General features: G+C 49.1%; 4 protein-coding genes across 19 annotated transcripts in view; 1 reads left to right on the top strand and 3 right to left on the bottom strand.

Annotated features, from left to right (window-relative positions):
* Positions 1 to 2,687: 2,687 nt before the first annotated feature.
* On the bottom strand, positions 2,688 to 12,513 carry LOC101069937 (transcription factor TFIIIB component B'' homolog). Of its 8 annotated transcripts, none has more exons than XM_011619266.2 (28): positions 12,396 to 12,513; positions 11,514 to 11,713; positions 10,818 to 11,448; positions 10,630 to 10,733; positions 10,469 to 10,534; positions 10,168 to 10,320; positions 9,931 to 10,064; positions 9,733 to 9,827; positions 9,610 to 9,664; positions 9,402 to 9,530; positions 9,107 to 9,319; positions 8,969 to 9,032; positions 8,690 to 8,882; positions 8,509 to 8,609; positions 8,077 to 8,443; positions 7,803 to 7,931; positions 7,434 to 7,467; positions 7,244 to 7,348; positions 4,894 to 7,171; positions 4,676 to 4,821; positions 4,424 to 4,593; positions 4,287 to 4,347; positions 4,072 to 4,219; positions 3,890 to 3,998; positions 3,779 to 3,812; positions 3,608 to 3,694; positions 3,195 to 3,529; positions 2,688 to 3,109 (listed from the first exon to the last, which is right to left on the bottom strand). In XM_011619266.2, exons 2-28 carry the CDS (start codon positions 11,705 to 11,707, stop codon positions 3,026 to 3,028), a joined length of 6,219 nt encoding a protein of 2,072 aa, XP_011617568.2. In that variant the 5' UTR covers positions 11,708 to 11,713; positions 12,396 to 12,513; the 3' UTR covers positions 2,688 to 3,025. The 8 variants fall into 8 exon arrangements, with proteins under 8 accessions (XP_011617568.2, XP_029693420.1, XP_029693421.1 ...); XM_029837560.1 differs by having other exon boundaries at positions 3,195 to 3,526; XM_029837561.1 differs by having other exon boundaries at positions 4,439 to 4,593.
* Positions 12,514 to 13,054: 541 nt separating this feature from the next.
* Positions 13,055 to 16,342, bottom strand: dipk1b (divergent protein kinase domain 1B). 2 transcript variants are annotated; one of them, XM_003977986.2, is made up of 6 exons: positions 16,195 to 16,342; positions 15,819 to 16,076; positions 14,890 to 15,024; positions 14,571 to 14,678; positions 14,304 to 14,480; positions 13,055 to 14,177 (listed from the first exon to the last, which is right to left on the bottom strand). In XM_003977986.2, exons 2-6 carry the CDS (start codon positions 15,882 to 15,884, stop codon positions 13,365 to 13,367), a joined length of 1,299 nt encoding a protein of 432 aa, XP_003978035.1. In that variant the 5' UTR covers positions 15,885 to 16,076; positions 16,195 to 16,342; the 3' UTR covers positions 13,055 to 13,364. The 2 variants fall into 2 exon arrangements, with proteins under 2 accessions (XP_003978035.1, XP_029693966.1); XM_029838106.1 differs by having other exon boundaries at positions 16,285 to 16,303.
* A 946-nt stretch (positions 16,343 to 17,288) lies between these two features.
* Positions 17,289 to 24,017, top strand: ttll11 (tubulin tyrosine ligase-like family, member 11). The gene is made up of 10 exons (XM_029837147.1): positions 17,289 to 18,322; positions 19,584 to 19,683; positions 19,767 to 19,900; positions 20,713 to 21,003; positions 21,083 to 21,367; positions 21,465 to 21,560; positions 21,636 to 21,748; positions 22,419 to 22,661; positions 22,744 to 22,844; positions 23,093 to 24,017. Exons 1-10 carry the CDS (start codon positions 17,828 to 17,830, stop codon positions 23,407 to 23,409), a joined length of 2,175 nt encoding a protein of 724 aa, XP_029693007.1. The 5' UTR covers positions 17,289 to 17,827; the 3' UTR covers positions 23,410 to 24,017.
* Positions 24,018 to 24,999: 982 nt separating this feature from the next.
* Positions 25,000 to 27,246, bottom strand: part of dab2ipb (DAB2 interacting protein b) — a 57,411-nt gene continuing 55,164 nt past the window's right edge. For all 8 annotated transcript variants that reach the window (XM_029837141.1, XM_029837143.1, XM_029837142.1 and 5 more), the window contains one exon: positions 25,000 to 27,243. In XM_029837141.1, the coding sequence (XP_029693001.1) occupies positions 27,076 to 27,243 (168 nt within the window). In that variant the 3' untranslated portion in view covers positions 25,000 to 27,075. The remainder of the gene's footprint in view (positions 27,244 to 27,246) is intronic.

The following is a 27,246-nucleotide window of genomic DNA, read 5'->3' as shown; positions in this document are numbered from 1 at the left end:
CATCCATCCCCGCCTCATAGTGCAACAGTTCAACATTTGACAGGTTTCTGCATTTACACAACATTGAGTTTGACTGTGACTCAGCTCTCAGCGTTATTGGGGTTATTAAGTGCTTCCAGCGTAGGCCACAAAGTGACAGAAGCAGACGCGCCAAGAACAGCATTTCACATTCAAAGAGACAAGGTCTCATTCTCCGAGCAGCATGCTGGCGTCATGGTTTGTGCAATGGGTCCCAGCCTGAGCCCCCGGGGGCCCACTTGACCTTATCTGGGAAGTATGAGGCTACTTTTGCTTAATTGAAAATGGTTTAGATGTTCTTGTTTTCCTTTTCTTGCGTTATCCCTTTCAAAGTCACAGGGAGGGTGCTGGAGCCTCTCCCAGCTGCATACGGGCAAAGGCAGGACAACCCCCCAGGCGGCTCCGTCTCCTGGATCCTGAAGTCCGCGTGGACGGGTTGTTTGCCACAGAGCTGCTGTAGAGCTGAACACAAAGCAGAAAGCCTGGACCTACGTTGCTGCTACACACACACAAACACACACACGCACGCACACACACACACACACACACACACACACGTAGTTGAGGTGCCCATAAAGTGGACGTTCATCAAATGCAGACGTAGAACCAAACCGCCTTACTAAATGATTGGGTCTTCAAAACAGATGTTGGTGAGCGTCTTGTCCACCATCACCAGATCAGTGTCCTGGATCTCTGTTCCACACAGAAGCACGCAGAACACGACACAGCAGTGTTTTTCTGCAGAAAATATAAATAGAAACTTCCTCATCTGTGTTCAGGAATCAAGCACATTCAAGGAAGTCAGTGAAATGCCATGGGTTTGCCAGCCAGGCTTCAAATTCCTTAAACTATTGTTGATGGCTTAATTACATGTTTCCGTCATCACACAAACACCACCTGCCTCAACTGTTTCTGAAGTAGTCTTTCCACATCAGTGGGATTCTCAGATCTGTCGAAATTACATCGCCAGTGTGAAATATAACACTGACATTAGTTTGTTTAAATTCCATTTAATTGTGCATCGGCTGACCTGAAACTGCAATTGTCCCCAAACAGGGTGTTCGTTCTTCAGGGGGCCTGCAGGAGAAAAGCCTTTTTAAATGACGTTAGGGTGGGAGAGAAAACGAGCTCATCTGCCCTCTAGTGGCTGACAGGAGACACATCACCTTTTTTGAATTTACTGGTTTTGAGCCTTTGCCAGAATTCCCAGTCCAACCGAGTTGCGTCGCATCTCCTCCGAGACTCGATCCGTCCTCATCTGCTGCAGGTGGCTAAGCAGGGCCAGAAGGTGGGTGTTGGAGGTCAGGGGGCTCTTGGAAGCCTCCAGGGCCTGATCCACCCTGGAACAAGCCGCCAGCAGCTTCGCGGCCCCTCTCGCATCTGCACCTCCCTCTCCATCTTCATCACTTCACCATCCCACCAGCTTTCAAGAATCTATTTAAATGGGGGGGCAAGAGACGCTCTAGGTTGTATTTTTCATCATGTTTGCTGAAACAATAGCTATATAAATATATACAATTATTAATGCATAACACTATGAGCAGCAAGATGAGGTTCTTGGACTTGCTTTTTTGCAGAGCATGGGGAGATTTTCCCGTCACTTTAAGACAATTGTAATCTGAAAAAAGGATCAGAGGCTCTTACATACCGGCGAGGCTCACTCTGCCTTAACCACCCACATCAGGGTCCAGTTCTCGGGGTCAGCCGCCTGTTGCGTAACTCATATTGCCTTGACTCAGCCTGTTATTGGGCGGATTCCTAGAGCCTGCTGTCTGTTCAGCTAGTGTGACTGAATCAAGCATGTGGCCGTGGGGTCAAAGGTCGCTAAGATGCCTACAAGAGTGACGTTATTTCAAGCTCCCTCTCTCTCAAACATTATCCAAAGAGACAAAGCATTCCTGGGGGTCAAAGTTTGAAAATGCTGCAACCTTTTCAAGCGGTCTGTTGAACCTTTGAACTTTTAACTGGCTCTTGTTGCTGAGTCAAGGTCAACCTCGCACGAGCTGCAGACTGATGTCCAGAAATAAGAGCTGGGCCCCCCCCCCATCCCTTTTTAAAGGCTGCTGTCTCGTTTCCATCACTCTCTTCAGTATGATGATTTGAACAGATTATAATCCTTTCCTGTCAGGTATTGCAAACATTTAAAATAGCTCAGTCTAAATCTCCAAACCCATAAAATAACACTGCATTTAACTGACCGTGCCGTTTCCACTCATGTCCACCCCTGTGGTGGCTGAGGTCCGCTCCCGTCTCCAGGAAATGACCTGCACGATCTCTACAGTTGAACCAAAGCGAGAGGCGGACCTAGTTACCCAACACCGAGATCCCTCAGTTTCAGTCCCGACTGTGGGAGCGTGCTCAGGATTAGCGTCGCTTAGTAACAGAAACAGGAGCTACATTGTAATAAAATAACCAGGAAAATGCTAATATTCAAGGATTTTTAGGGTCAGTTTAAGTCGCAGAGGGCTGGATTTTGGGCCCGGTGTTCCAGCCCGGTTTTCTGTCCTACCAGGTAAACGCCGCCTTCGGCTGGAATCCCACTTTGGAGAAAGCAGTTTGTGCTTCTGGTTGGACAGAAAACCCGAGTGGACTCTTGCCCTTGAGGACTGGATTAATTGGCCCTGATTGAAGGCTTCATTGAAGTCTGCATAATAAATTCAACACAATTATTGAGAGTTAAAAACATTTATTTACAACAATGATGTTCAGGAGATAAACCTTTCCTGAGTCCAATGATGCGGGTGGACATCTTTTATCAGTCTATATTTGACTTTAGCAAACCAATAATTGAGCTGTACAAGGACATTTTAATGTTTAACATATCTACACTATATACACGACAGTTGTGCTGCGCATCAGGCAGCACAGGTGAAGGATTAGTAGGGAGGTATTCGCGAAACAATAATGGGACAAGAACTCTCACTATAAATACTAACTATAAATTAAGCGTTCCTTGAAGTCAACATGAAAAAAGGCACCTGCTGCCACTCATCCATCTCTACGGCCGTCACTCATCCTCCACTTCTGTAAAAATGTCACTTAGGAAGTACTGAGACACGCCTGTGGGCGGCTGCTCCGTCCCGTCGTTCTCCTGTGGAACAGAAAGACACAAACGCTGATGAAATCGGCCAAATTACACACGGCTAATGCTTCATTTAAAGTGGTCCTGGATCCACCTCTGTGTCTGAGATCAGCTCCGCGTCCTCTTCGGCTGGTGGTGGCGGAGCGGGAGGGGGAGCCGAGGCCGTGTCCTGCTGCGCCGCCGCCGTTTTAGCGATGCTGTGTGGTGGGGAGACTGCGGAGTGTTTGTGTTCATCACACGGAGAACCATGTGAAGAAGCACGGAGACGCGTTGTCCTTGTGAGTGTGGTTCCTGCTGCTGAGCGGGCGTCTTTGGCGTCCGTCCCACCTCCCGGAGTCACGTTTCGAAGGTGTCCTTCTGGCTCTGGCAGAGGTCCAGGAAGCTCCGAGGCGCCCCTGCCGCGTTTCTTTCTTTGATGCTGTTTGGCTGCTTTGGAGATAAAGGAGGACGTGATCAAAGGTGTGCGCTGGCTCTGTTAGAGCAGGTTTCATGGCTGAACTCATGTACCCGCTGTGCTCTGACCGTGCCTCCGTCTCGGTCTGGGAGGCCGACGTTCAGCTGCTGGTGATGTGGACGCTTCCACGGCTACGCTCTCTGTTTCAGAGACATAACACAGTTACCATTTCTGAGCGGACGGCGTGACCAGGTTAAAGAAAACAGAACATTTCATCACTCTACCGTGTGGATCCACTGGGTTGTCAAGGTCAGAACCCTAATGAAGGTGAGACAAGTAAGAAATGAGAAAAACTGTTGCTGAGTGACAGCTCTGTAAGTTCCTACTTTATTTACTTTATGAGCTGCAGGGTCTGGAGGGACACCCCCCACCGTGACCAGGCCGCCCTCTTTAATGGACACAACGACCTGGGCGGGCGGCTCGCCCAGAGATTCCTCTGAAACACTGAAGGGGATGAAGAAATGTACTGAATCGAAGGCCAAACTGAATCCAGGAGTGTGCAGAGTGGGGCACAAACCTCTGCTGCTGTTGGGACAGCTCGGCTACAGGAAGAAGGGGCTCTGAGGTGCTGTCCCCCATCTCTCGCAGCGAGCACAGCGGAATCTCAGTCAGGGACAGGATGAAAAATGTCTCATCTGGGTCTGCGGGGACTTGACCTGACAGCACTGAAGAGGGAGAAGGGTTTAAGCTACTATCACCGTCAGGATAAAGGAAGGTGATCTCATGACTTACTCTCCGAAAGCATGAAATCTGCCGGAATTTGGTGGCCAGCTGCACTGGATGTGGTTAAATCCTAGGACAGAGGTTAAAAAAAACCCTGAAACCAGCTGAAACAGCCTTGAACACATGGCTGCTGCTCTGAAGCTCACCTGAGTATAACTCACTTCGTCTAAACTGCCCAGAGGTGGTCCAGCGACAGCGTGTGGCTGATCCACATGATCAAGAACCTCTGATGACGCGCCAGCAGCAGGATTTTCTTGTTCAACGGCGCCCCCTATCGGTCGCTGTGTGGAAACCTGCGCATCGCTGGAGCTACAATCTGTGGATTTACAGAAGACAGCAGGAGTAAAAATACTGTTCCTGGGCAGCAAAGAAAAGTCAAACCTTTATGGCCCTCAAACCTCCTTCTCTCTGTGTTAAAATCTGGCTCTGTTTGGATCTGCTGCTGGGTCCCAGGTTGGGTTTTGGCCTAACGAGCCGGCCTCTTCGAGCCAGAACTGCTAAGGCTTTTGCAAAAGCCACAGGCTCTGACTGATCACCCCGCCTGCTTCAAATGGAAACAATGCCTGTCATCTTTAATAAATCACAGCAACAAAAGTTACTCGTTAAACTGCGTCACCTTTGGGTCACTGAAGTGGCTTTAGCTGTTCCAGAAGTGTGTGGATCTCCACTTTTCCGCTCTGAACAGGCCTGCTGGGGGCTTTCTTTCACACCAGGCGACGGTTCCACGCGGACAGATTTCATTTCTGTCCCAGCTGAGACATTTTCTGGATGCCGGACCTGAGAAACGTCAGCTGCATCGTCTGATGGAGTGTCTGAGTCTGTCCTTGCCGACCGGTTGTGGGCGACCCCGTGGATTGCCGTGGCAACGCGATGAGAGGCCATGACTTCATCATTTTGGCTGTCTCCAGACTTTCCTGTTGACATGGAATGCTCACCGTCTCGTTCTGTGGGTGGCAGGAGTATCTGTGTGTCCTCATGATGCTGTTCTGAGGCTTTACTGGTGTCACTGGGAGGTAGTTTTGCTGGTACATTTCTAGCAGATGACCCAAAATTGGGCTTTGCTTTGGCAAAACGTCGCCTTCTTTGCGGTTCGTGTTTTGCAGGGCACTCTGAACTTCCAACGTTCTTCCCCTGGTCCTCAGCTAAGGTCAAATCCATCACGGGACATAGTTGAGAGGTCGCTGAGGGGGCTGCCATGTCTGGCGTTCCAGCAGGACCTGCGCTTGAAATCTGGTCATTCTGTGATGCTGAGACATCACAGGAGAGAGGTTTCTCCACAAGCGTGGCTGCGACAGGTTCTTCTGCGCTCTGAGGTTTACACCGGGCCCTTCTCGACGTCTGCGGCAGGTTGGGTTTGAGCCTCTGACCTTTTCTCGTCGGGCAGGTAGTAGCCGTCCCTTCCTGAGTGACAGGCAGGTCTTTGTTTAGCGAGGTGCTCGGATCAACACTCGATTCCGCTTGGCCCTCGACACCCACACCTGTCTGTTCTGCCTCAGTCATAATAGGATCCTGGGGCGCCGTGACACTTGAGCTGGTGTCAGGTGTTGGTAACAGACCCGACCCAGAAGCAGCACCGTCAATGATCCTAACAGGAGAGGTGATCGCAGGTGGCCCTGTAGCCTGGCCCCCTGTTGCCTCGTAGCTCCGTGGGGTCGAGGGTGGGTTCGAGGTTGTTGGATTGGACCGCACGCTTCTGGCTATTGACACTAGGTTTGGTTTGGGCCTGACTTTCTGGAATCGACCCTTCCTGACAGGATTAGTGGATGAAGATTCCATTGCTCCCCTCTGACAGACAGCTGGGTCTTCCCTGTTGATAGGACATGAAGCAGAAGGGTCACTGGATGTAACTGCTGCAGGTTCTGGTAACGGTTCCTTTTCACCCATGTGGGAATGTATTTGTTCTCCTACAGCCTCAGTTGAGCCGAGTTCTGTCGTGGCCTCTTGTGTACGTACAGTAATCTGATCCGAGGCTGCTACACTTGAGAGCAACTGACGCACACGTTCTGGCTCAGTTTTCTTCTCTGCTGTCAGGCCCGTCTCTGATGGGAGCGAGTCAGAGCCCAGGTCCTGTCTGCTGCCAGGGGATGAGATGTCCGTCTCAGCCGACTTCAGCTCAGGGTCCGGAGTTGATGCGGAGCCTTGTGTGGTTTGAAATCTTGAACGTGCCGCTCTTGGTGTCGTCGGTAAGTTGGGTTTGGCTTTCTGGAAGCGCCTCTTCCTGGTGTGAAGGGCATTTCTGCCCTCTTCCTTTTGACTGGCAGCTGAGTCGTCTCCCATGTTTGGATCTGAAACAGAAGCATCGGTGGCTGGCTTGTCTGAAGCTAAACCTGCACTCTCAGATGTCCCCGGCGTCACAATTTCATCTGTGGTCATCGGCTCCAAACTTGTTTCCATTCCAGTCGATGCGTCCTTCTCCAGACTGCCAGCTGCTGCTTCAGGGACTTTTCCCTCACAAATTTCATTGGATGATGAATTTTGACTCATTTCTGTCTTGTTTACTTCAGTGGCTGATGGAATCTCAGTGGTTTCAGAGCTGCTGGGAGCAGCCGCGTTGCTCTCCACACTTCCTGGAGGTGTGTCTGCTTGGGTTTTTGACCGAACAGCCCTCGAGGTTCGGAGGACAGGATTTGGTTTTATCTTAGACGTGCGTCTTGGTTTGGCCTGTGAAGAGATTTGTTCTGAGTTCTCTGCACTTGGTGGCAGCTGAGGAGTCTCAGTCTTCTGATCACCAGCTGAAGCTGCATGGCCATTATCATTTAGACTGCTTTGTGGTTCCGTATTGCCGACAGACTCTGATGAACCTGCGACTCCATGAGTAGCCATTTCCCTATTGTCGGACATTGATGCAGTACCTTGATCCGTCTCTAGGGTTCTTTCACCCTCACTGACTGCCTCTGCAAGTGAAAACATCATCAAATTTCAGTCCTTTAACACGTGATCTGAATGACGTGACACGGGTGACTCACCTGCTTTTAAAGCAGAATGATTTTCTGCAGACGTTGCACCTGGAGCGAGGTTGCCGATGGCCAACAGAGTCTGAGCAGCCTCATTGTAGCTCTCCTCCTCAGACACTAAAAAAGTATTTCAGCAAGCATTAAATGGAAGGAGGAAAAGAACTCCATATCAAGGTTGTTTGTGAATGACCAACGTGCTCACCTGTGTACTCAGAAGGGAGGCAGTCTATAACATCCTTCAGGAGAGAATGAATGACAGTGAGAGGCGAGCTAAATCTATTATTAGAACCTTTATTTATCTAGGTTTGTTCCAATGAGACCAAAATCATTTTCTGATATTTTAACAGAAAATGGTTCAGTCCTGTCTGCGCTGGGGGGGTATATAGAAGAAAAATAAAATACAGACTAATAAAGGCCATTTAACAGACTGAGAACATCCCTCACGTTTTTCCTGCACTACTGTGTCTGAAACCATGCAAACAGGTCTACTTCAAGATATGAGAGACATTATTTAGGCTGAGGATTTAAACTAGGGGTAAACATCTGTTCCATTGGCATCTTCTTCACTTACAACTAGCAGGTCCAACTGATGTTCACGTGGTTCTGCTGAGCATGTCTCATTTTCAACCGTCTTGACATCAGAGCACAAAGCATCTTGGGAGATGCCAAACACATCGGGCATACTGGCCAAAATATCCAGCTAGGTTTGGGGTGAAGGATTTGAAAATGGAACGTGAAACCATGCACAAAAAATGAAAACTAAACAAAAAAGATGGTATTTTCTAGAAATAAAATGAATGGATGGCGTGCGTCTGAGTAGTTTTAAATGGCAGGACTCATCATACCTCCTCCATCGTCTCCTCCACTTCTACACTCAAGGGGTGGAGGGAACACAGGCTCGCGGGCACAAAAGCTGCAGCGCTGTCCCCGCTGGACGCACAGCCCAGCTGCTGCTGTGGTCCCGCCCACTCCTGATTCTCCTCACCATCATCATCACTGTACTCTGACTGGGAGGCCCTGAGGGTGATTAGTTTGGGCCTCTTGGGCTCCTGGACCGAAGCTTTTCCTTTCTTCTTTGCTGGACATTTGCTTTTAGGCCGCGGAGCAGACGGCGCTGTGGGTGAGGCAGGAGGGGCCTCTGAGGGGGACGAAAGTGCGTCTTCTTTGGTGGGGTAAGTCAAGGGTTTGGTAGGTTTCGGCATTCTCCCATACCTACAAAAAGACACAATGGCGTAATTGTTGGCTGGAGGTCTGACGTTATATATGTCGTCTGGTACCTGGTAGGTTTTAGAGGTTGACACTTGGTCGCTTCTTCATCAGAGGAAACATCATCTGCCTTCCGTTTCTTGCACTGCTGTACAGATGGCTCATTATTTGCCTAGAAGGATGGTTTAAATTTTGCCTAAGTCACGTCCAAACCGGTGGAAGGTCGGCAGTGAAAGCTATATAATAACCCACCTCGTCTGTGGCTGCGTCGTTCCCAGTCACGTCTGCTTCCCCACTTGTATTGTTTTTGCTGGTGGTGGACGGCGCTGGAGGCTTTTTCACACATTTCCGGTCCAAACGCGGCAGTGGTCGTGCTGCTCTGCCCGGTGAGGGTTTGTCCGGCTTGACTGCGGCATCTTCGGACGCAGTCGGATCAGCAACGGGCCTTGAATTTCAGGAGAAAACAGTGAATTTGACGGTAGCGAAACATAAGTCAACATAAACGTTTAAAACATTAAACAGTGCCTTCACCTGTCTGTGCTGGCATCATCATCGTGGGGGGAAGCCTCAGCGGCTTCAGGGATGCAAACCTTGTCTGATGAAGCAGAGGGACGTAGTGAAGTCACAGACAAAGACAACCTAAAGGAAAACATGTGGCTGCTGCTCTACCTTGCTCACCGTTGTCTCTCGAGTGCCTTCCCCTCTCATCAGTTGTGGCTTCCTGTCCGTGGCTCATTTTACGCTGCTTTTTCGGTGGGGAAACTGCAGCTTGGCTCTCACTGCAGAGATCCTCATCCTCATCGTCCTCCTCTTCCTCCAAGTCAGGAATTTCATCCTCCTCTTCCTCCTCAACATCGCTCAGCTTCTTCTGAGCTTTCTTGCCTGTGGAAGGAATAACAGCAAATGAATTGATATTGAATGGATTAATGGACCCTGAGTCATGGAAGGAAACATGGACAGATACCCTTTCCCTTTCTCTTCTTGGTGCCGTTTCTCTGGGCGAGTGATCTGTGCTTTTTTCTGTTTTTCTGAACTTCCAAAATCATCTCGAGCAGCTTGGAAAAATACTCAATGTCCAGCTTGCGCCTCTCTCCTGCAGACAAAAGCAGAGAAAGCACTCAGGGTCTGCAGATGATCACAGAGTCCCTACAAGTTTATTTGCTTCTCCTCACTGAAAGCTTTGTCAACCCTCCAGGAATTCTGTCGTTCCTCTTTTTTAAATTTGTTCTGAAACACAAATATAAGTATAAGTATTGACCCTCGTGTTCTGTTAAAACTCTGCTGTCTTTACTGACCTTAATCTCTGAGCGCGCTCTGTGAGGAAACAGCTGACAGATCATTGTGAAGTCTGTGCCCACCATGCTAACCGCTAGGAAGAACATGTCTGTCTCTGAGGGATAAAAAAAACAAACAGCATGAGAAAACCAATCCAAAGACACATCTGAGGAACTATTTTAGACGAGTTCATTCGGGTAATTGAACGTGGGTTGGACCTTCATTAGACCAGGGCTTTGAATAGCTCCCTTTCCTGAAGCTGGAATACGTGGTGGTGGATCCGCGCTCAAATATGGGGTCACGGTCCTGAATAAGGTTGGGTCCTTTGGCTCGCTGGACTTCCACCGTTAAGCTGAGAATCACAGTGAAAGGATCATTTAGCTCTGGCAACTCCAGCATCACAATATTATCGCTACTGCGAGTTACCTCTACAGTTTCAGTGAGGGTGCACTAACCTTGACTCATCGATTATCAGAGACCCGTCTTCTGCTACTTTGACCTGAGGAACAAGGAGTGCCTCATCCTGATCTCCATCAGCTGCCTCCTCGTCCTCGTCCTCGCCCTCGTCCCTTTGACTTCCTGCAGGCTCCTGAGCTCTCTCTGGAGGACTATGGGAAGGACAGAGGGCACGTGGTGCCAAAAGGGCAACACTGATTCTATATGTTTCATCATGCACAATATAAAATAAAGAGCATTTATTTTATGTGGATGTGACAGTGACAAAGATTTTCAAAAAAGCTGAGGGGATTAACTGACTCCTCTCCTTCTGGAAAAGGTGAAACCACACTCTCGTCTTCTGGAGCCGCAACTTCTAAACAGGAACTGGAAAAAAATAATGGAATTGCAGTCACAAAACTAAGGCAGAATCAATCACGTGTGTTACGCAAGCTTCCTTGAGTCACAGAGGAGACACTTGCTTCATGGGGTTAGACTCTGGGAGGTAGTGAATCAGGTCCCTCATGGTCATTTTGGCAGGATCTAGAGTAAATTCCTTTGACTGCCACTTTGACCTCTTGAGTCTCTGCAGCACAAAATATGAGAACTGGGTTAAAATCACACATTCAGGTAAATGTTACACATATTGAATTACAGCCTCTGAACTCACCTTTTCTTTGTGGGCCTCCTCCTTGAGCAGCTCTCTGAGTTTGCGAGCCTTCGCCAGCCGGTGTAAATCTGATGGATCGTTCAGGAGTCTGCTCAGGGAAAACGACGCTGCCGACGTCGAACGGCCGATCTTGGACGACACCAACATCTTGGCTCTCTCTGATATTTCACTTACGTCTTTTCTGGGTAGAGAGGGGGGAACCTTTTCTGGAACCTTGAAGGGACTTTCTTTAACCTGACAGTCTGAGGTGGTTTCCAGGCGTTCGCCAGCATCTGCTGGTTGATGGGATCGGTTTCGCAAGTCCTCAGTTGCAGCAGCTGAACTGTCAGAAGGGACCGGCTGAGGTTTAGGCTGGATTTTGGACTGCTGGCTGTCTTCTGATGGCCTCCGTCTCCTTGTAGACGGGAGTTCACGAGGAGCTGCCGCCGCCGAACTTTGGCTGGCATTTTCTGTCCCGTCCTCGGCTTTTCCAGGAACGTTCAATGGAGTTTCACGGTCAGCCTTTACAGGGGACTTTGCTGTCCGAGCGAGGACAGAGGGGCGGCCGGGAACCACTTTGGGTTTGACAGAAAAACGTTTCCTTCGCTGGACGGCTGCTGAAGAGGTGTCTGCAATTTGGTCGCTGCCATCCCTACAAGCAAGAGCACTTTATTTAGATGAGTAGCATATGTGGGACATTTATTAGCTCCTACTCACCCTTGGGCTGAAGGATTTTCTGACGGTGTTGTAGCAGATTTCTCTGCCACAGCTGTATCTGTGTCGCTAGGTGCCGTGATTTTAGAGGTATCTTCATTGTTCTGGTTTACTGGGGGGGCTTCTTGAGGTGCAGCTGCCGTCCTTCCTGCCGCGCCAACATTGGGCCGAACACTGAATCTGGATCGACGGAACATCGTAACCTGAAAATCCAAAGGAAATCACCAGGCACCATCTTCAATTAGATTATGTCAGAATCTATAGCTAAATAAGGTCAAAGGTCACTTCGATAGGCACTGCTTCAGTATGTCTCAGGTCTTACAGGGGCTGAACTACCAAAGAGGGCACCAAATAGAGGGAAATGATTACAACACACATATGTTCCATAGGAAATACATGTTCCATAGAAAATCTAGATATTAAATGTAGCGTTTTAGCTAATTGCTAAAAATATTGCTAGCTGGATTTTTGGGGTAAACTATATTGACGTACACGTGTTTATTTTTCAAAGGTAAATATTACCGCACTTATAATTCAACTACAAAAGAACATATAATATACGTTCAAATTAACTTGCAGATATTAAGAGAGATATCTGAACCATAACCTGACAATCCGTTATCTCGGTCCACAAAGACAATAACTAAATAAGATAGCTGCGAAGGTTAAGGGGGTATTGGTGTGGGGTTGGAGCAAACAAAAGACAATAAAACCCCAAATTATAGTCAAATTCAGCCAAAAAACAAAATCGCCGAACGCTGAAAGTCGCATGTCAACACTGGTAGTAACATGCTGCACGCGACTTTACGAGTAGCACACGTTGAAAAGCTTATTTCTATAACTCGGTTACATTAAAACATTTTAGTTTTCTCGCATAAAACCCACCTGTTGAAAACGTTTCTCCAGCTGAGAGAAATGTTATTGGTTAGCGTTGGTATGTTTTAAGAGGGTCCCCGTGCACACAACAATCCGCCATGTTTTTTTTTTTAACGTACTTGAGCTGAGCGAAAGGATTTATGGGAAATGTAGTCGCATCGGTTCAAATGGCTGTATGAGGCAAGACTATGCAAGAAGCTTTAGCTGTTACCGAGTTTATACAGCAATTAAGAAGATTCCCCGATCAAAGGAAAAGATAAAAATATTATTTTTTCCATTTGATTTATTACACCAGACTGCAGGTTTTTACTATTTATTCCTGCATCAGTAAAATGCTTACACACGTTTTTGTTTTTTTGTAATCTACACAAAAATCAAATGTAATGAATAAATAATGCTGTTTTGGGTAAAGTCTAGTAAAATTCACAGTGAACTGATGGTGTCAAATGGTGCAGTGATGTGATGTGATAGGTGTGTTAAAGCAGCAGTGTCAGTGCCTAATGGTTCGAGTTAGGAAACTGCATTCAGCTATCATATCAAAACAATAGAGGTTGAAGGACAATACATTTAATCAGAAGCATAGCCAGTGCCCTGAAACCAAGGTCTTCAAGAGATGAGTGTTTGTAAAAAAAAAAAAAAAAAAAAAGCATACAGAACAACACGTGGTTGTAAGAGAGGTCAGCAACATTTGTTTAATACAGTATATTTGCTGTTTCACAGTTTGTTATTCACAGTAAATGTAGGTTGAATGGCTAAGGCCAAAATTATTGTCACATACACATTCAAAACCAGTGCAATGTACATTTATTTTAATACAGCTAACTCATATCCCATATAAATGATCCCAGATCCTTCTTGCCTTGCAAAGTCTTTCAGAAATAATTGACTCAGTATGTTTGTATCCTGTGAACCTATTTACAAAAAAACCCCTGCAGTTAAAAGAAGATGTATGGATGGACTGACAATATCAACATGTTTTCAAGAATACTGAGTGTTGGAGATTTTCTTCCATAGCAATGTTTTAAGGTTGTTCAGCACCAGCGAATGATGCACCTCCATCTGGCTCGCCAGACCACTGAGCGTCACACAGGTGCGCAGCTGCTTCTCCAAATCCCCCCGGAGATCCGACGGCGCCCCAAAAAGCAGGAAGTCCTGCAGCAGCACGCACACCTTTGCGAGGTTGGGCTGCACCACCTCGGTGTTACACTGCTTCACCAGTCGATCGCAGGTGGCCGTGCAGTCCCGCCCGTACGTGCAGTCTACATTGGTCTCACACCGCCGCCCCCTCAGAAACCCTCGCACGACCGCCTCTGATGTCACACTGTGCAGATTGGCCATCTTGCAGTCATACTTTGAATTGTAGCCAACGTGACGTGAGCTGGCATCGCATATTAGGAAACTCCCGTAGGACCCGTGGAAGACCTCTTCCACAAATTCCAGCAGACCGATTGTGATGCGCGCCCTGCGGGGCCAGGCGGGGGCGAGCCAGTGGTTCAAACTGGAGAGCAAGGTCTCCGGGACCAGAGGCTGCAGGTAATGAGGCACCTCTAGCCTGTAGAGGGAGCTGTGGCTCACACGTTCTGTCACATACAGGTCGCCGCAGAAGCCCAGCATCTTGGGGGTGTGCTCCTTGGCCTGCAGGGCCACCATCAGAAGGAACTCATTGATCTGAAGAAGAGCCCAGATAGACTTGGCCTCCGCGAGAGACACTTTACCATCCTGGTTGATGTCACCCAGACTGATGATCCTGTCCACCAGGGTAGTCAGAGAAGACTGCTCCCCAAGTTTGTCCTGCAGGAAAAGATGCTACCACTCAGATATGTGGTGAAAATCAACCATGAACTTATGAAACACATTCAATTTCTGCTTTCTACTATGGTGTTGTGTTATTCCTTATATTACGAAAGGAAAGTGGACCTTGAGGAAACGGTGCACCATCTCTTTAAATTCATCCATGGAGGTTCCACGAGTGGGTTTGTCGTACAAGCTCATCTCCTGTCGCGGGACAGAGTGCGGACCCCCATTGCTCCGCACGGGATCCTCAACACCACACTTGATCACGACCGGCCTCTCCTTCCACACCCCACTGTACACCTGCAGTGACGGGACAGCACAAAACCTTCAGTACGAGCCCCCCCCCCCGATTGAAAGGCAACCAAAGTGAGACAGGATGCATTGTTTTGCCTGATGTGTGGAGGAGGTGGACATGCAGTGCTGCAGCCGCAGAGTCCTCTGATCGCACAGTGCTTTGCAACTTGAGCCTGATATGATGCCCCTTCTGTAGTGGTCACACTGCCAAGGACAACCGGAGATGCAGTGAGGTAAACATCAACATAAACAGATATATAAGCTTTTGTATGAGCAGAGTTTTCATCACTAAACAAAATTCCCACTAAAGGAGTTACACAGACGCTCCAATCCCTCTTTGTGTGCTTTGTCCTGCACATTATTGCACTGTTGTTGTTTTTTTTAATGTATTTAAAATTTTGGAAAGCACACTCACAATAACCATTTGGCAAACGTGCCCGCGGCAGAGTTCAGAGTAGGATGCATACTGCATGTAGAGGACCCAGCTGGTGATGAGGATGCCCAGCCATGCCAGGAGGAGGTACTTGACCTTGATGGCTGGGAGACGACTCTTGGGTGGGCGTGAGGATAAAAACCATAAACATTAATACCTCAGCAACACAGAAACAGTGGTCAGCATGTCAGGATAAACCTTGTCAGGGTATAAAAGAGAAATATTTGGATATAACTGCCATACTGGATAGAATATGGTCATCAGAGTTTGGGCGGGTGGGTTATCCAACCTCTGGTGTGGACCAAACAGGGGACCCAGAGAGACCCAGGTCTTCACTCCACTTGCAAGTGAACCCTGTGATTCAACTTACAGTGCAAATGCAAACGGACCACCCAGGGAACCAAAGAGAGGGATTTACATGTCTGACTACAAACTAAGAATGACTGGCAGAAGTGTAAAAAGTAGTTCTCCCATCAGGTAGGAGCGGAGCGTTGAGGAGTTACAGGCAGTGGTTGGCGGAGCTCGTCTCAGAAAATCTGCTCTGAAAGGCGCAACTGTTGCAACAGCCTGAAACGAAGGTGTGATTTTCCTTTTCTTTGTTCTACAGCCCCCAGCCAATCCCACCGAATCCACCTGGAGTATCCTGGTGTGTCATCACCCTCCAGGCTTCCCTGAATGACCTACAGTGTTCTCTACTGACAGACGCGTGCAGAGCCGTGTGGCGAAACTCTGCGATTCATTTCTTGTTAGATCATTCTCCTCTTTCCCCAACAAGGCCCAGGCAGCAGTTCATGAAGAGACGAGCTAGGGTGCTCATCTGGCTCTTGCTTACCACGCCTATTAATTAATTAGCCTGATAAATGTTCATCCTGCCAGAGCAACAAAGGACATCACGGTGTCTGTTGTCCTACCTGCAGACCTTTGGACAGAGGGCAGAACAGCACCAGATGAAGCAGCCTCCGCAGTCCTCTTGGCATCGTGGGCGACTGTTGGAGGGCAGCGAGAGGAGCGAGGAGGCATGCAGGGATTCCTGTTTGATCACATTTTCAGAGCAAACCACCAGCGCGCGTCGCAAATGTCCAAATAACCCCCTTTGCGTTTAGCATATGGCACCATTCTCCCTCTGCATCCTCAGGAAATTGGCGATTTCTCAGGGCAAATCTTTCATCCTGTGGAAAGAGAAACGATGGAGAGCGCGTCCTTGAAATAGGATAATCTCGGGTTTGGTCTCCATAACGCGTCAGAAAAACAGTCGCGCAGACGCGACCTTCAGCAGCAAAAACTCACAACAAACTGAAACACTCGTGTCCACGTGTCTGTAATTTGGTGAAATATTATGAGTATAAAGGCAGGTTTCGTGTGGCTGATGAACGGAACCTCTGTTGTGCGACTCCTCTCTGCTGCGCGCATTAAAGGGACAGACGCGGAGGCATGTTTTTGTTCCTCCGACAAAAATACCGCTTGAGTGCGCTTCCTTTAAAAGAAAACGCCACCGTCAGAAAATAGACAATTGAGAGAGGATACATGCTAATTGGCATTATTTAAGGAAATAAACATAACGGCTATTTAAAGAATAATGAATAAATCAGGGTCAAATGTCATTTGTGGAATTATTACTGAGTTAACTAGCCATTAAATAAGGAAAGCACCATTGTTCTATAGCTCCATCTAGTGTCTGAGGTAAAAACTGTACAGCTCATCTCACATGTGCTCTTCGTGGACCATTTCGTCCATCCACAACTGTCTTGGGTCCCTCTGGAGTTCGGGCAGGTGAAGGCGGACGACTTCACGGGAAACTGAGGGAGTGTGTTTAAATCCTCTCATCCAAACACCTGGATGGTTGATTATCACACGTCGATGCTGTAGGTTTGACTAATTTTAGAATTTCGTTACCTCTTGATGAGACGGTTAAAGCTGCGCCTCAGCATCGGGCTAAAGTATGTCTCCACGCCCCTGGAAATAAATAAATAAATAAATGGGGAAGAGACTTTATATCGTCAGTGGTGATTTGACTGTCAGGTAAACTGTGACAACATGGTGGTTTGGGGACATGAAATAAGTCACCTTTTTCTAAAAAGCTCATCGTTTCATCCCCACATCATCATCGTCTTCCTCTTACAATGTGGACCAATTTTAGGTCAATATTGATTTAAAACATACAATATCGTGTAACCCCCCCAAAACCATATGCACAGGTGTTTTTGACTGATGAATATCGCAACACTTGAAGAGGTAAAACCTACAGTATATTACAACACAGTCCACAATAATGCTGAAGGGAATTTTGCGAGCGCCTCTCAGTTTAAAAGTGAAACCCCGTGAACGCCACACCGCGCGGCCTGGAACGGAAGCCGGAATTCGGACGCTCTGGGAGGAACCCAAAGGCATCAGCAGCCTGCTCGGCTCTCGGCGCAGATGCGGCTTCCAGACTGGCCGACCGGCTGTTCCTGAGACACCGCACAGGACATATGGCTGCGGACAGCCCTGCGGCGCTGCCAGCCGCTCACTGGACATGTAGATAACGGTAACCCTGATGCATATATTGCCGCAGGGTGAGATTTTAAAGTCTGGATTATTTTAGCTTTAAATCAGGTGCGGACCGACCAGTGCCGTTAGCAGCTAGCGCAGGCTAATTCGGCTAGGCGGAGCCCTTCGCTTCCATCATAGGAATTATTTTTACCAGCTGGCTGCTAGCTAGCGTTCGCCATCAGGTTTTCAGCTGTATGCCACCGATTGCTTCCATCGGTATTTACTTACAGACTCTGGGAATTAACCCAAGACAAACATAATGGATGCTAGTTTGGTAATTAACGCGTAAAAGAGCGATGTGTGCGCTGTGCCACGGTAACAGTAGCTCGCCGGATTATTGCGCTGTGGTACATCTGTGCCCCGTCCAGCACCGTGGCCTCTAAAGTCCTGCATGATGTGTGATCATCATGCACAAGCCAGAGTTCAGCTTGAGCAGGAGAAAGCGTTTGGAAACGATGCGGAGAAAGAGGACGCGCACCCGGAGGCGCGGGTACCGGCACCTCCGGTGTCCCCGGAACCTCCAGGGGTCACCACAGCTGGCAACGACGCAGCCAACATCTCCAATCATACCCGGAAAAACCGCCCTAAGCAGAGAAAAGACGAAAAGGACTCCTGCGGCAACTTGGACAAACCATTTTACGCGTCTGAAGTCAGCGATCACGCTGCGAAGAACCTGAGTAATCTCACAGGGGGTGTAAAGACCCAGAAGGGCAAGTCGGAAACTAACGGCAACTACGTCCAGGGACCCAGAAACCCCCAGGAAGCCTGCAGCGAGGAGGCGGTGAAACCCGCCAAGAGGAGGAGGCCGGTGACGGTGGACAGCGCCAAAGCCAAAACCTCCCTGGAGGCGCTGAAGTTGAGCATCAAGCAGCTGAAGTGGAAGGAGGTGCGCTAAAGGCCTTTTCAATCTGCAGCATTCTGCTGCTCTCCTGCATGCTTTGTGCACGGTTTGATCCCTCTGAACGTTTCATCTGCTCGGCGTCCACCCGAGATTGCTGCTAAATCCCCCAAATGCGCAAAAAGCTGCAGTTTATTGATCGGTGCACGAGTGACGGGCAGTTAAGAACGACACTGGCTGCATTTGCATCCCAATATTTGAGCCTTAAACTCACGGCAGCAGCTATAAATGATTCATGAGCGCGCTCATCGACCCGCTCCTCCGCCAGGGCAGCTTGGATCCAGTGCAGTTAATCCCATCATCAGCCATTATTCATGGGCTCTGCATTATGCACGGCCAGTAAAGCAGAGCGGTGTGATGAGAGCGTGGAGGTAAAGACTTAACTTCTCACCCATGACCCTGCAGGGAAACCTGAGCTGCCCCCGTCTACTGTTTCTAACACCAGACGGGGGGCCCACACGTTTTGTTCTCACGCTCCTCGTCTAATGTGCCATTTTGAAAGTCTAACTGGACGCCGGGTTCCTGCCGACTGTGCGGCTCCGCTTTGGCCTGACGGACAGACGTCAACTGACTTTCAGCATATGGCATTCTCTTAAACGGTGGGAAATGATTAGCCTTAAGCTTCCATAATCCAATAACCTCTTAAATCCCCTCTTATGCAGCCAGAGGAGGGAAGCCTGGAGGGGGACAGCATATTTCACATCTATTTTTCAGGAATTTCCCTGGAAACATCAGATCTGTCCTGCGTTTTGACAGCGGCTGATTTATTTGGGGGAATTGATGCGTCACCCCTTGGAAACTGCTGGTTTTTTTTGTGTTAGTTTTGATTCTGATAATTTTTGCCGTTGTGCGTGTGATGGGAACAGTTGTCATCATCCTGGCAGTATTTATAGCAGCGCTTGGCTCTCCAACAAGGTTTCCTTGTTTCAAGCGCTTGCGTGCAAACCCAGTAATGAGCTGGAGATGTCGGAGTCCCTTCCCGGAGCTGAGACTTGGTGACCTGAGAGGAGGAGTGGCCCCCCCCGTTGTAATAAAGTTGTAACAGAGTGTTAGTTAAAAGCCCCGTCAGTTCAGAGAGGGGTGTCTTCCAATGAGGCGTAGAACTAAAGAGATGGCTGCTGCTGTGTGGGGATCGAGGCCAGATCGTTTCCTGTCAGGATTATCTCCATGGTAACGGATAAATGGCCCCATGTCCTGAGTCATGCAGCCTCCTTCCTTCCCTCAGATGTGTCCTTCCTCCTCTCTTCAGTTTCCTCTGGGCAGACGGGCAGCGTGTGACATCTACTGGCACGGCGTCTCCTTCCACGACAACGACAACGTCAGCTCAGGGCAGGTGAACAAGTTCCCAGGTCAGCCCCACCCCCACGCCGCTTTCCCGCCTCACGCCAACCACCCGCCGCCCCACCAGTAAGGCCTCTTTTTCCCCCTTCAGGCATGATCGAAATGCTCCGCAAAATCAACACGAGCCGGGCGGTGCGGACCATGCAGGAGCTGTTCCCAGAGGAGTACGACTTCTACCCTCGCTCCTGGATCCTGCCGGAGGAGTTCCAGCTGTTCTGCGCACAGGCAGGTTCACAACAGCGCTGGTGCACGTGAAACCCTGAGCTGAGGGAGCCAGCAGAACCCAACTGGAAACCTTTTTCAACCCTAGCGGTGGTTCACTCAAATAAGCCCTTAATTAACTCGTTGTGCTAATGACATTAAGCGCGTCTAAATTGAATTAGGTGCCTTGGAATAACGGTGCCAGAGGCTTCTTCCATGCAAACATGGCTGCGAAGCACGGCATCGGGTGTTGGAGAGGGTCTTATCCTGCGGGCCGGTCCACTGCGATGCCCAACAACAGATGACTGATGTCTATAAGGAGCAGACCACACCTCTGTGACCGTGGGCATTAAGGCCGGCGGTATTTTTAACCAGATAAGGAGAAAGTGAGACGCTGAGCCGCCGTTAGCGGCAGCTCGGCTAATCTAAGATAATCGATCATGTCACATCAAGTTAATCTGCCTCATCGGCTGTTACGTTTGTGGCTATTTCAGTATGAATAGTGGCACTGTTGTGGGATCCACGCAGGCTTGTGTCCGGTTAGTCTCAAGTCTCAAGCTGTCAGAAGCCGAAAACATTTTGAAACATGTGTTTTTACATATTTGGGCATGTTGGCAGCTAATGGTTTGAAGGTTTAAAGCCCATTTTGCTCAATATCTTCAGCTAAATAACCCCTGAGCCTGGCGTGCTTTGCAGTAATGCAGATGATCCACCAGGGGGCACCATTGGTCCGTTCATCATCATTCGGCAAACAAACAATATTGAAACTTTGTTTCCATTCATTCTCCAACAGATGTAAAAGGTTTAAGTATGACCTTGTTACGTTCCCCCCTTAGATCCGTATGGTGAAAGAGAAGGACGCCACGCTCAGCCCGACCTTCATCGTGAAGCCGGACGGCGGTTCTCAGGGGGACGGCATCTACCTTATCCGTGATCCCAGCGAGCTGAAGGCCACGGTGGGCTCCCAGGCCAGGCAGGGTGTCGTCCAAGAGTACATCCACAAGCCATTACTCATCGACAAGCTCAAGTTTGATATCCGCCTGTACGTCCTGATGAAGTCTCTGGAACCACTGGAGATCTACATCGCAAAAGAAGGCCTGACGCGCTTCTGCACCGAGCCATATCAGGTAGGTGGCCGAGGCCTTTGGCTGCCTCGGCAGGATGCTCCAGTAATAACGAAGGTGTCTCTTTCTTTTGTTACTATAGGAACCGAGCCAGAAGAATCTGAGCCACGTGTTCATGCACCTGACCAATTATTCTCTGAATGTCCACAGTGGCAACTTTGTCCACTCAGAAAGCCAGAGCACTGGGAGCAAGCGCACGCTCTCCAGTGTGCTGTACAGGCTGGCAGCTAAAGGTGTGGACATTAAGAAGGTGTGGTCCGACATCATCGCCCTCGTCATCAAAACCCTCATCGCTGTGGTGCCTGAGCTCAAAGTGTACTATCATGCTGAAATACCGCCTGGTAAACCAGGACCTACCTGCTTCCAGGTCAGCAGCGTCCGCCCCCGTCCCAGATCAGGACTTTCCATCAATAATGGAGCAACTTTCCTTTATTTTTGAAGGTGTGTGTTGCGCTGTTTGTCAGATTTTAGGGTTTGACATCCTGCTGATGAAGAACCTGAAGCCTGTGCTACTCGAGGTCAATTCCAACCCCAGTATGAGAATCGAGCACGAGCAGGAGGTGAGCGCGGCGTCCTCGCTTGGCGCGTTTAGCGGGATTGTCAGCGTTGCCGTGACGAGCGTCTCTGTTTTTAAGGTGGCACCAGGAGTTTTTAAATACGTCCCCAGTCCTGTTGACAAAGAGGTCAAAGTGGGCGTGATCAGGGACACTCTGCGCCTTATGGACCCTGGCCACAAGAAACCCTCCATGTAAACACACACACGTGCACATCTATCTTTGTGAAGACATAACACATTTTCAAACCCTGAACTTTAACCCAATTAATACAATTAAGCCAAGTCTTAACCCTCGAAGAACCCTTTGGAGTTGTCTACCAAAAATGTCCTCAGGTTGCAGGTCAAATTCCTGTCTTTGGTCCTCACTACGTAATGTGCACCAGAACACACACACACACTCTCTCAATAATGTGGTCGGTCAACAGCATAATAACATTCTGCTCTATTCGCCTGGTACAAATCCACCATCAAAGAACCTCTACCCATCATGCATCGAGTGTAGAGTGTAGAGCCGCTCCCCCATCAATTGTTCAGCAGTTCTGTCCCGGTGCCATTCACACCGTTTGCTCATTCATGGCAGAAGAATCCGCCTCATAAAAGTCGGCGCTAATGTTTCCCCTCGATACCAGCGTCCCTGCCCGTGTGGGGACGCGCACGTGTTACCCACAGGCGTCGTCATGCCTCACAGCGTCTCACACACGTTCCCATCAGTCATTTATCTGATTCAATCACAAATAAGAGAATGCAGAGATTAGCACAGATGCTAAGTGATGCTAACATCACTTCCTGTCTGCTCTGCCGTGGTCAAACGGAAGGGTCGACGAGTGGGGTTTGAATTGGTATCGTCTCCTTGTTGCCGCAGTTACCAGCTGAGGCCCGGCGGTCTGGAACACAGCGAGGAGATTCCCATGGAGTCGGAGACGCCGGAGAGGAGCCCAGACGAGGGCGCGCTGCCGTCGCTGTGCCTGAAGCAGGTTTACCCCAAATACGCCAAACAGTTCAACCACCTGCGGCTGGTGGAGCGCATCGCGGGGCTCTTCATCCGCTTCCTGGGGGTCAAGGGCAACATGAGGCTGGGTCCAACAGCCTTCAGGACCTTCATCAGGTACAGGCTCATGGCCGCCGGGGCGCCGCGTTAGCCTTCTTTACAAGGCGCGACTGACGTTAGCCTTCACGCCTGAATACAGGAGCTGTAAGCTGAGCAACAGCAACTTCACCATGGCTGCTGTGGACATCCTCTACATAGACATCACCCGGCGCTGGTCCGGCGCCGACGCCAGAGAAGCAGGTGACGCACAGACACACCCCCCTCCCCCCCAGCAGGCTGACAGCCTAACGAGACGTAGACGACGGACGCCGGCGTCCTTCAGCAGGACAGATAATTACGCTTCGTTCTCTGTCAGAGTCGCCCGCCGACGCCCGCTCAGATCACATTGTGACAGGGAAGCGCGTGTCGGACATGAATAATTCAGCACCTTGAGATTTCCGGGCCGGGCCGGGTCATCCGTATTCAGGAAGTGCTCTCCTTTCTTTCAGGAATGGGCCTGCAGGCGTTCCTGGAGGCCTTTTTCTTCCTGGCGGCCCGCAGGTTCAAGGCTGCGGCGCCGCGGGAGCAGGCGGCGGCGCTGTTGGAGCTGTGCGAGGCCCAGCTGGAGGCCCAGACCGGGAGCGAGGACAGACGCTCGTTGAGCTGCAGCAGAGCGCAGCCGAGGGCCAACAAGAACCAGACCTCCGGCGCCGCCAACCCCCAGCAGCTGGAGTCTCCCGCGCCCCTGAGGAGGGCGGCAAGCCAGGACTACCGCCTGCACCAGAGGCTTAAGCCCCGCCCACTCAGGGCCAACGTGGAAAACTGACCTGAGTGCGAGCAGGATCCCCCCCCCCCCAACACACACACACACACACACACACACACACCAAGAGCAGCTTTGTTTCAGGGATTCCATTGGATGCTTCAGCTACATGCAGTAAACCAGTGCGAGGAGTCTTTTTAGTCTATTTTATTCTGGATTTGCACAATAAACGTCTGAATTTGATTTGCACAGATCGGTGTGAGGGTGACTGAGCACTTTGTGAGCACGTGCGTGCCTGCGTGCGCTCGACTGTATTCTGTTTGTGTTCGGCTCACCGTTGAAAGCCTATTTATAGCCGGCGGCTCAGCTGCGCATTAGCGAGGAGCGAAGTGAACCTGTGTGTTTTTGAGGGAAAAGGGCAGCTAGCAGCCAGTTGTGCACAGAATGCGCACGTCATATAGTTTCACCATTCTGGGCCAGAAAATGTGGCCGCTTGGCTGTCGTCACTGCTGATTTATGGCAAATCACGAGTGCTAAATTTTAGCCCTGTTTTTAACTGCTCTGAACTTGCACGCAGCTGAGAGCTGTAAGACTGACTGTGTAGCTAATACCTTTATTCTTGATGTGTGAATGAATTAGCACTGCAAAAAATAAAGCAAATGTGGAGCCTTTGTGTTGGTTACCGATGAAACTTTCCCCCAACGGTCTCATTATTGTGTGTTTGTTAGCTGCTAAATCAGGAGGGGATTACCAGCCACTTGACAGCTATTATAATTCCCAGTTGCTAACGCTAGCGTTCTTCCTCACGGTTTGGTTTGTGCCACAAGCGTGTGGATGACCAACATCATGTGCACACACCCAAACGGCCGCTGTGCTGTCTGACGTGTGGGTGGTCCCTCCGCCTCCAAATACACCATCATCATTGTTAATTAGTCTCAGTGGAACGTTCAACTTTAGCAACTCAGGTCAACCCTGTACTGTCACAGCTCCACGTTCCAACTTGTCAAAGCTAAAATGCTCACATTAGCTCATTAGCTGTAATTTGCTTTTCAGCCGCCCGCAGAGGCAGAACGGACGCTGTGTGGTGGGCTGGAAGCCCCATTTAGCACCTGTACCCCACTATTACCAGTCCAGTCGGCCCACTAAGCTCTTGCTGCTCAGCTTTAGCCCCATCTGAACAGAGCTGGTGGTGCACTGGTGATCCAGCATAGCCTGGCTGTGTGAATGCAGCCATTTTAGCTGCTGCTGCTCAAGGCTAAGCTAACCCTCCTCTTACCTGTGCAGGTTTAGCCTTTGTGGCTTGTTTCAAACAGCCAGTCCCGAACACACGTGTTTGCCCCTGGGGGAGTCTGTTCTATTTTGCCGATGGGGGTTTTGGGGGCGGGGTAGCCTCATAGGGAGCAATTAAAACCAGCAGAGCCCTTCCATGTTTAAAGGAAAAAACAAACGTTGAGGATCTGCTGCTAACGAGCTCCTCTCCGTGCTGTTTACTGCAGGGTTTTGGCTGCAGGACCGTGCGCGGCGCACAAACCACACCAGCTGAGTTGCTTCTTTCTTTCTTTCTTTTTTTTTTAAAAATAGCTAAATAAAACTTTAATGGGTCTAGTTGCAAATGTACATCGATTGCACAGCCACGTTTTGTCAACCACAAGATTCTTCTGTACATTATTGTTTTTATTTCTTTTTTCTGTCGCCTGTCATCAAGAGAAGCAGAAATCAGCAAATACTTTATACTTTCAACATACTTACAAAAGTATTTTCTACAATAGAAAACATACAACATCTTTCACTTTATAGCTTTTATATTTCAGCTGATCTTTTCTCGGCGCGTAACGAGAGAGATGATGGTTTTTTCCCACTTTAAAACAAAAAAAGGTGTAAAGTCAAATTAGACATTGAACATTAGTGTGTCTAATGTATTTCTTCTTTTTCTTTTACGTTTTTACACATTTTACGATCTGACGTCACTGTTGAAAGCAAGACAGCTAATTTTAGCTAAACCGCCCTTATGCTAAACTATTAGCTAAATGGTAAACAACAGGATTTGGTTTAGCTAAGCAATATTTGAACATTTTTGCTAAAATGCTACTGTCAGTAACAAACAAAGAAACAAACATGTAAACTGATCAGAAACTGATCAACAGAACACGGACGGTGGAAACGTCAGATTTACAACCAGTTGATAATGTTGTTTTTGTTGCATAACAATGTAAAATTAGCTACAAAAGTGATTTTTAATTTCCCCCAAAGAAAATATTCCCACGTTTTGCCTCATCGCTAAACCAGGTCATCCACACCGGCTTTGATTTATATATATGTTTAAAAAAAAAAAACGACTTTTAGTTGTAGACAATCACTTAAAAAGTATATTTTTAAAATCCCTTTATTGGCCAATTTTCTGTGCTATCATTTAGAAAAGAAAAGCTAATAATTTTAAACCCCAACTGAACTTAAAAGTGCATTAAGTTGGAGACAAACAGGACTGTGCTTGGGCATCACGTGGCCTCCCCCCCCCCCAACTCAATAACCGTTAGTGACACCATCCTCTAAATAAAATAAAACTAAAGACAGGGAGAACACTGAGGGGTTAATTTAACTGTACAGATCTACCCGGTGAGGATAGGTGACGGGGATATTCTGTATTTACATGATCCATAATGATACAGCAGAATCTGAGGGGACATTTACAAAAAAGTTCTTACTATCAGGTAAAAATAGTGTTTTATTTACACCTTCTTGGGCTGAAATCTCTCACATCTGTCATATATTCACTCTAGAACCTGCAGCACGCCGCCACCACCTTCCAAGCTAATTTAAAACGATGCTACCGTCGGCTCCGGGAGCCTCGCGCCGAGACCTCAAAGAAAATATACAATAAAATATGTATATATATATATTTAAAAAAAAAAAAAAAAAAAAGGAGCAGGAGCGACGAGGGACAGGTGCTGAGAGCGAGCGCCGGGGGGCGTCTTCACATTCAGGAGAAGAGACCAAAGAGCGTGGCTGCGGACAGAAACCACCTATAGGGAAGAGTCCCTCCGGTCCAGTGTACACTGTGTGTGTGTGTGTGTGCGTTGTGGTGCCATCAGGGGGAGGAGACCCCCCCCCCGACCGTCCAACGCTGTCGTCCTTCGTGGTGAGTGAAGACGGAACCATGAAATAAAGGGCTCAAATATAGATCTACGTGTGTGTGTATGTGTGTGTGTGTGTCCGCTCCATAAATGCAGACATCCATGTCCCACCTCTAGTCGCACGGATGCTCTCGCTAGTCCACAGTTTGGGGGGGTCGGGGGGGGTCAAGGTGTGTTCCAACATTAAGGCATTTTTATGTACCAATAGCTTTTCACAAAGTGCACTAAGCGGGGGAGGGGTGAGGGCTGGGGTGAGTTGGGGTGTGTGTGTGTGGGGGGGGGTGTGTGTGTGGGGGAGGCTTTTGGAGATAGCATTTTTTGTGAGATCATATTTGGTTCTTTGGACGTGGATCTGAGATAAATTCACTTTTAATGGGTCTCTGTGAGGGGGCGGGGCCAGAGAAGGGCGTGTCCAGGTGGCTGCGGGGGAGGGGTTAGTGGTTCGTCCCGGTTTTGGTAATGTCCCAGCGCTCGTCATCTCTCGGCATTCACCTCCGTTTGGTCAGTTCTCGCCCGCGTCAGCCAGTCTGGAAGACCCTCCGCTCGCTCCCCGCGGGGGTGTGTCCCCCCCCCCCAGGGCGCGGGACGGGGGCAGGGCCTAGCAGTTGCTGCTGTTCCTGAACTCCCCGTTCTCGGTGATCTGCAGCTTGGTGGGGTTGGTGGGGGAGATGCCGTTGCGGGTCTGCAGGCTGTAGCGCTCCTTCAGCTGCGACAGGGCGCTCATCAGGCGGGCGTTGGCCGCGTCCAGCGAGGCGATGCGCTTCTCCTG

This window comes from Takifugu rubripes, chromosome 6 (assembly GCF_901000725.2).
Source record: "Takifugu rubripes chromosome 6, fTakRub1.2, whole genome shotgun sequence".
NCBI lineage: Eukaryota > Metazoa > Chordata > Actinopteri > Tetraodontiformes > Tetraodontidae > Takifugu > Takifugu rubripes.
The sequence above is the reverse complement of the archived record's forward strand: the minus strand, read 5'-3'. Positions and strand labels throughout refer to the sequence as shown.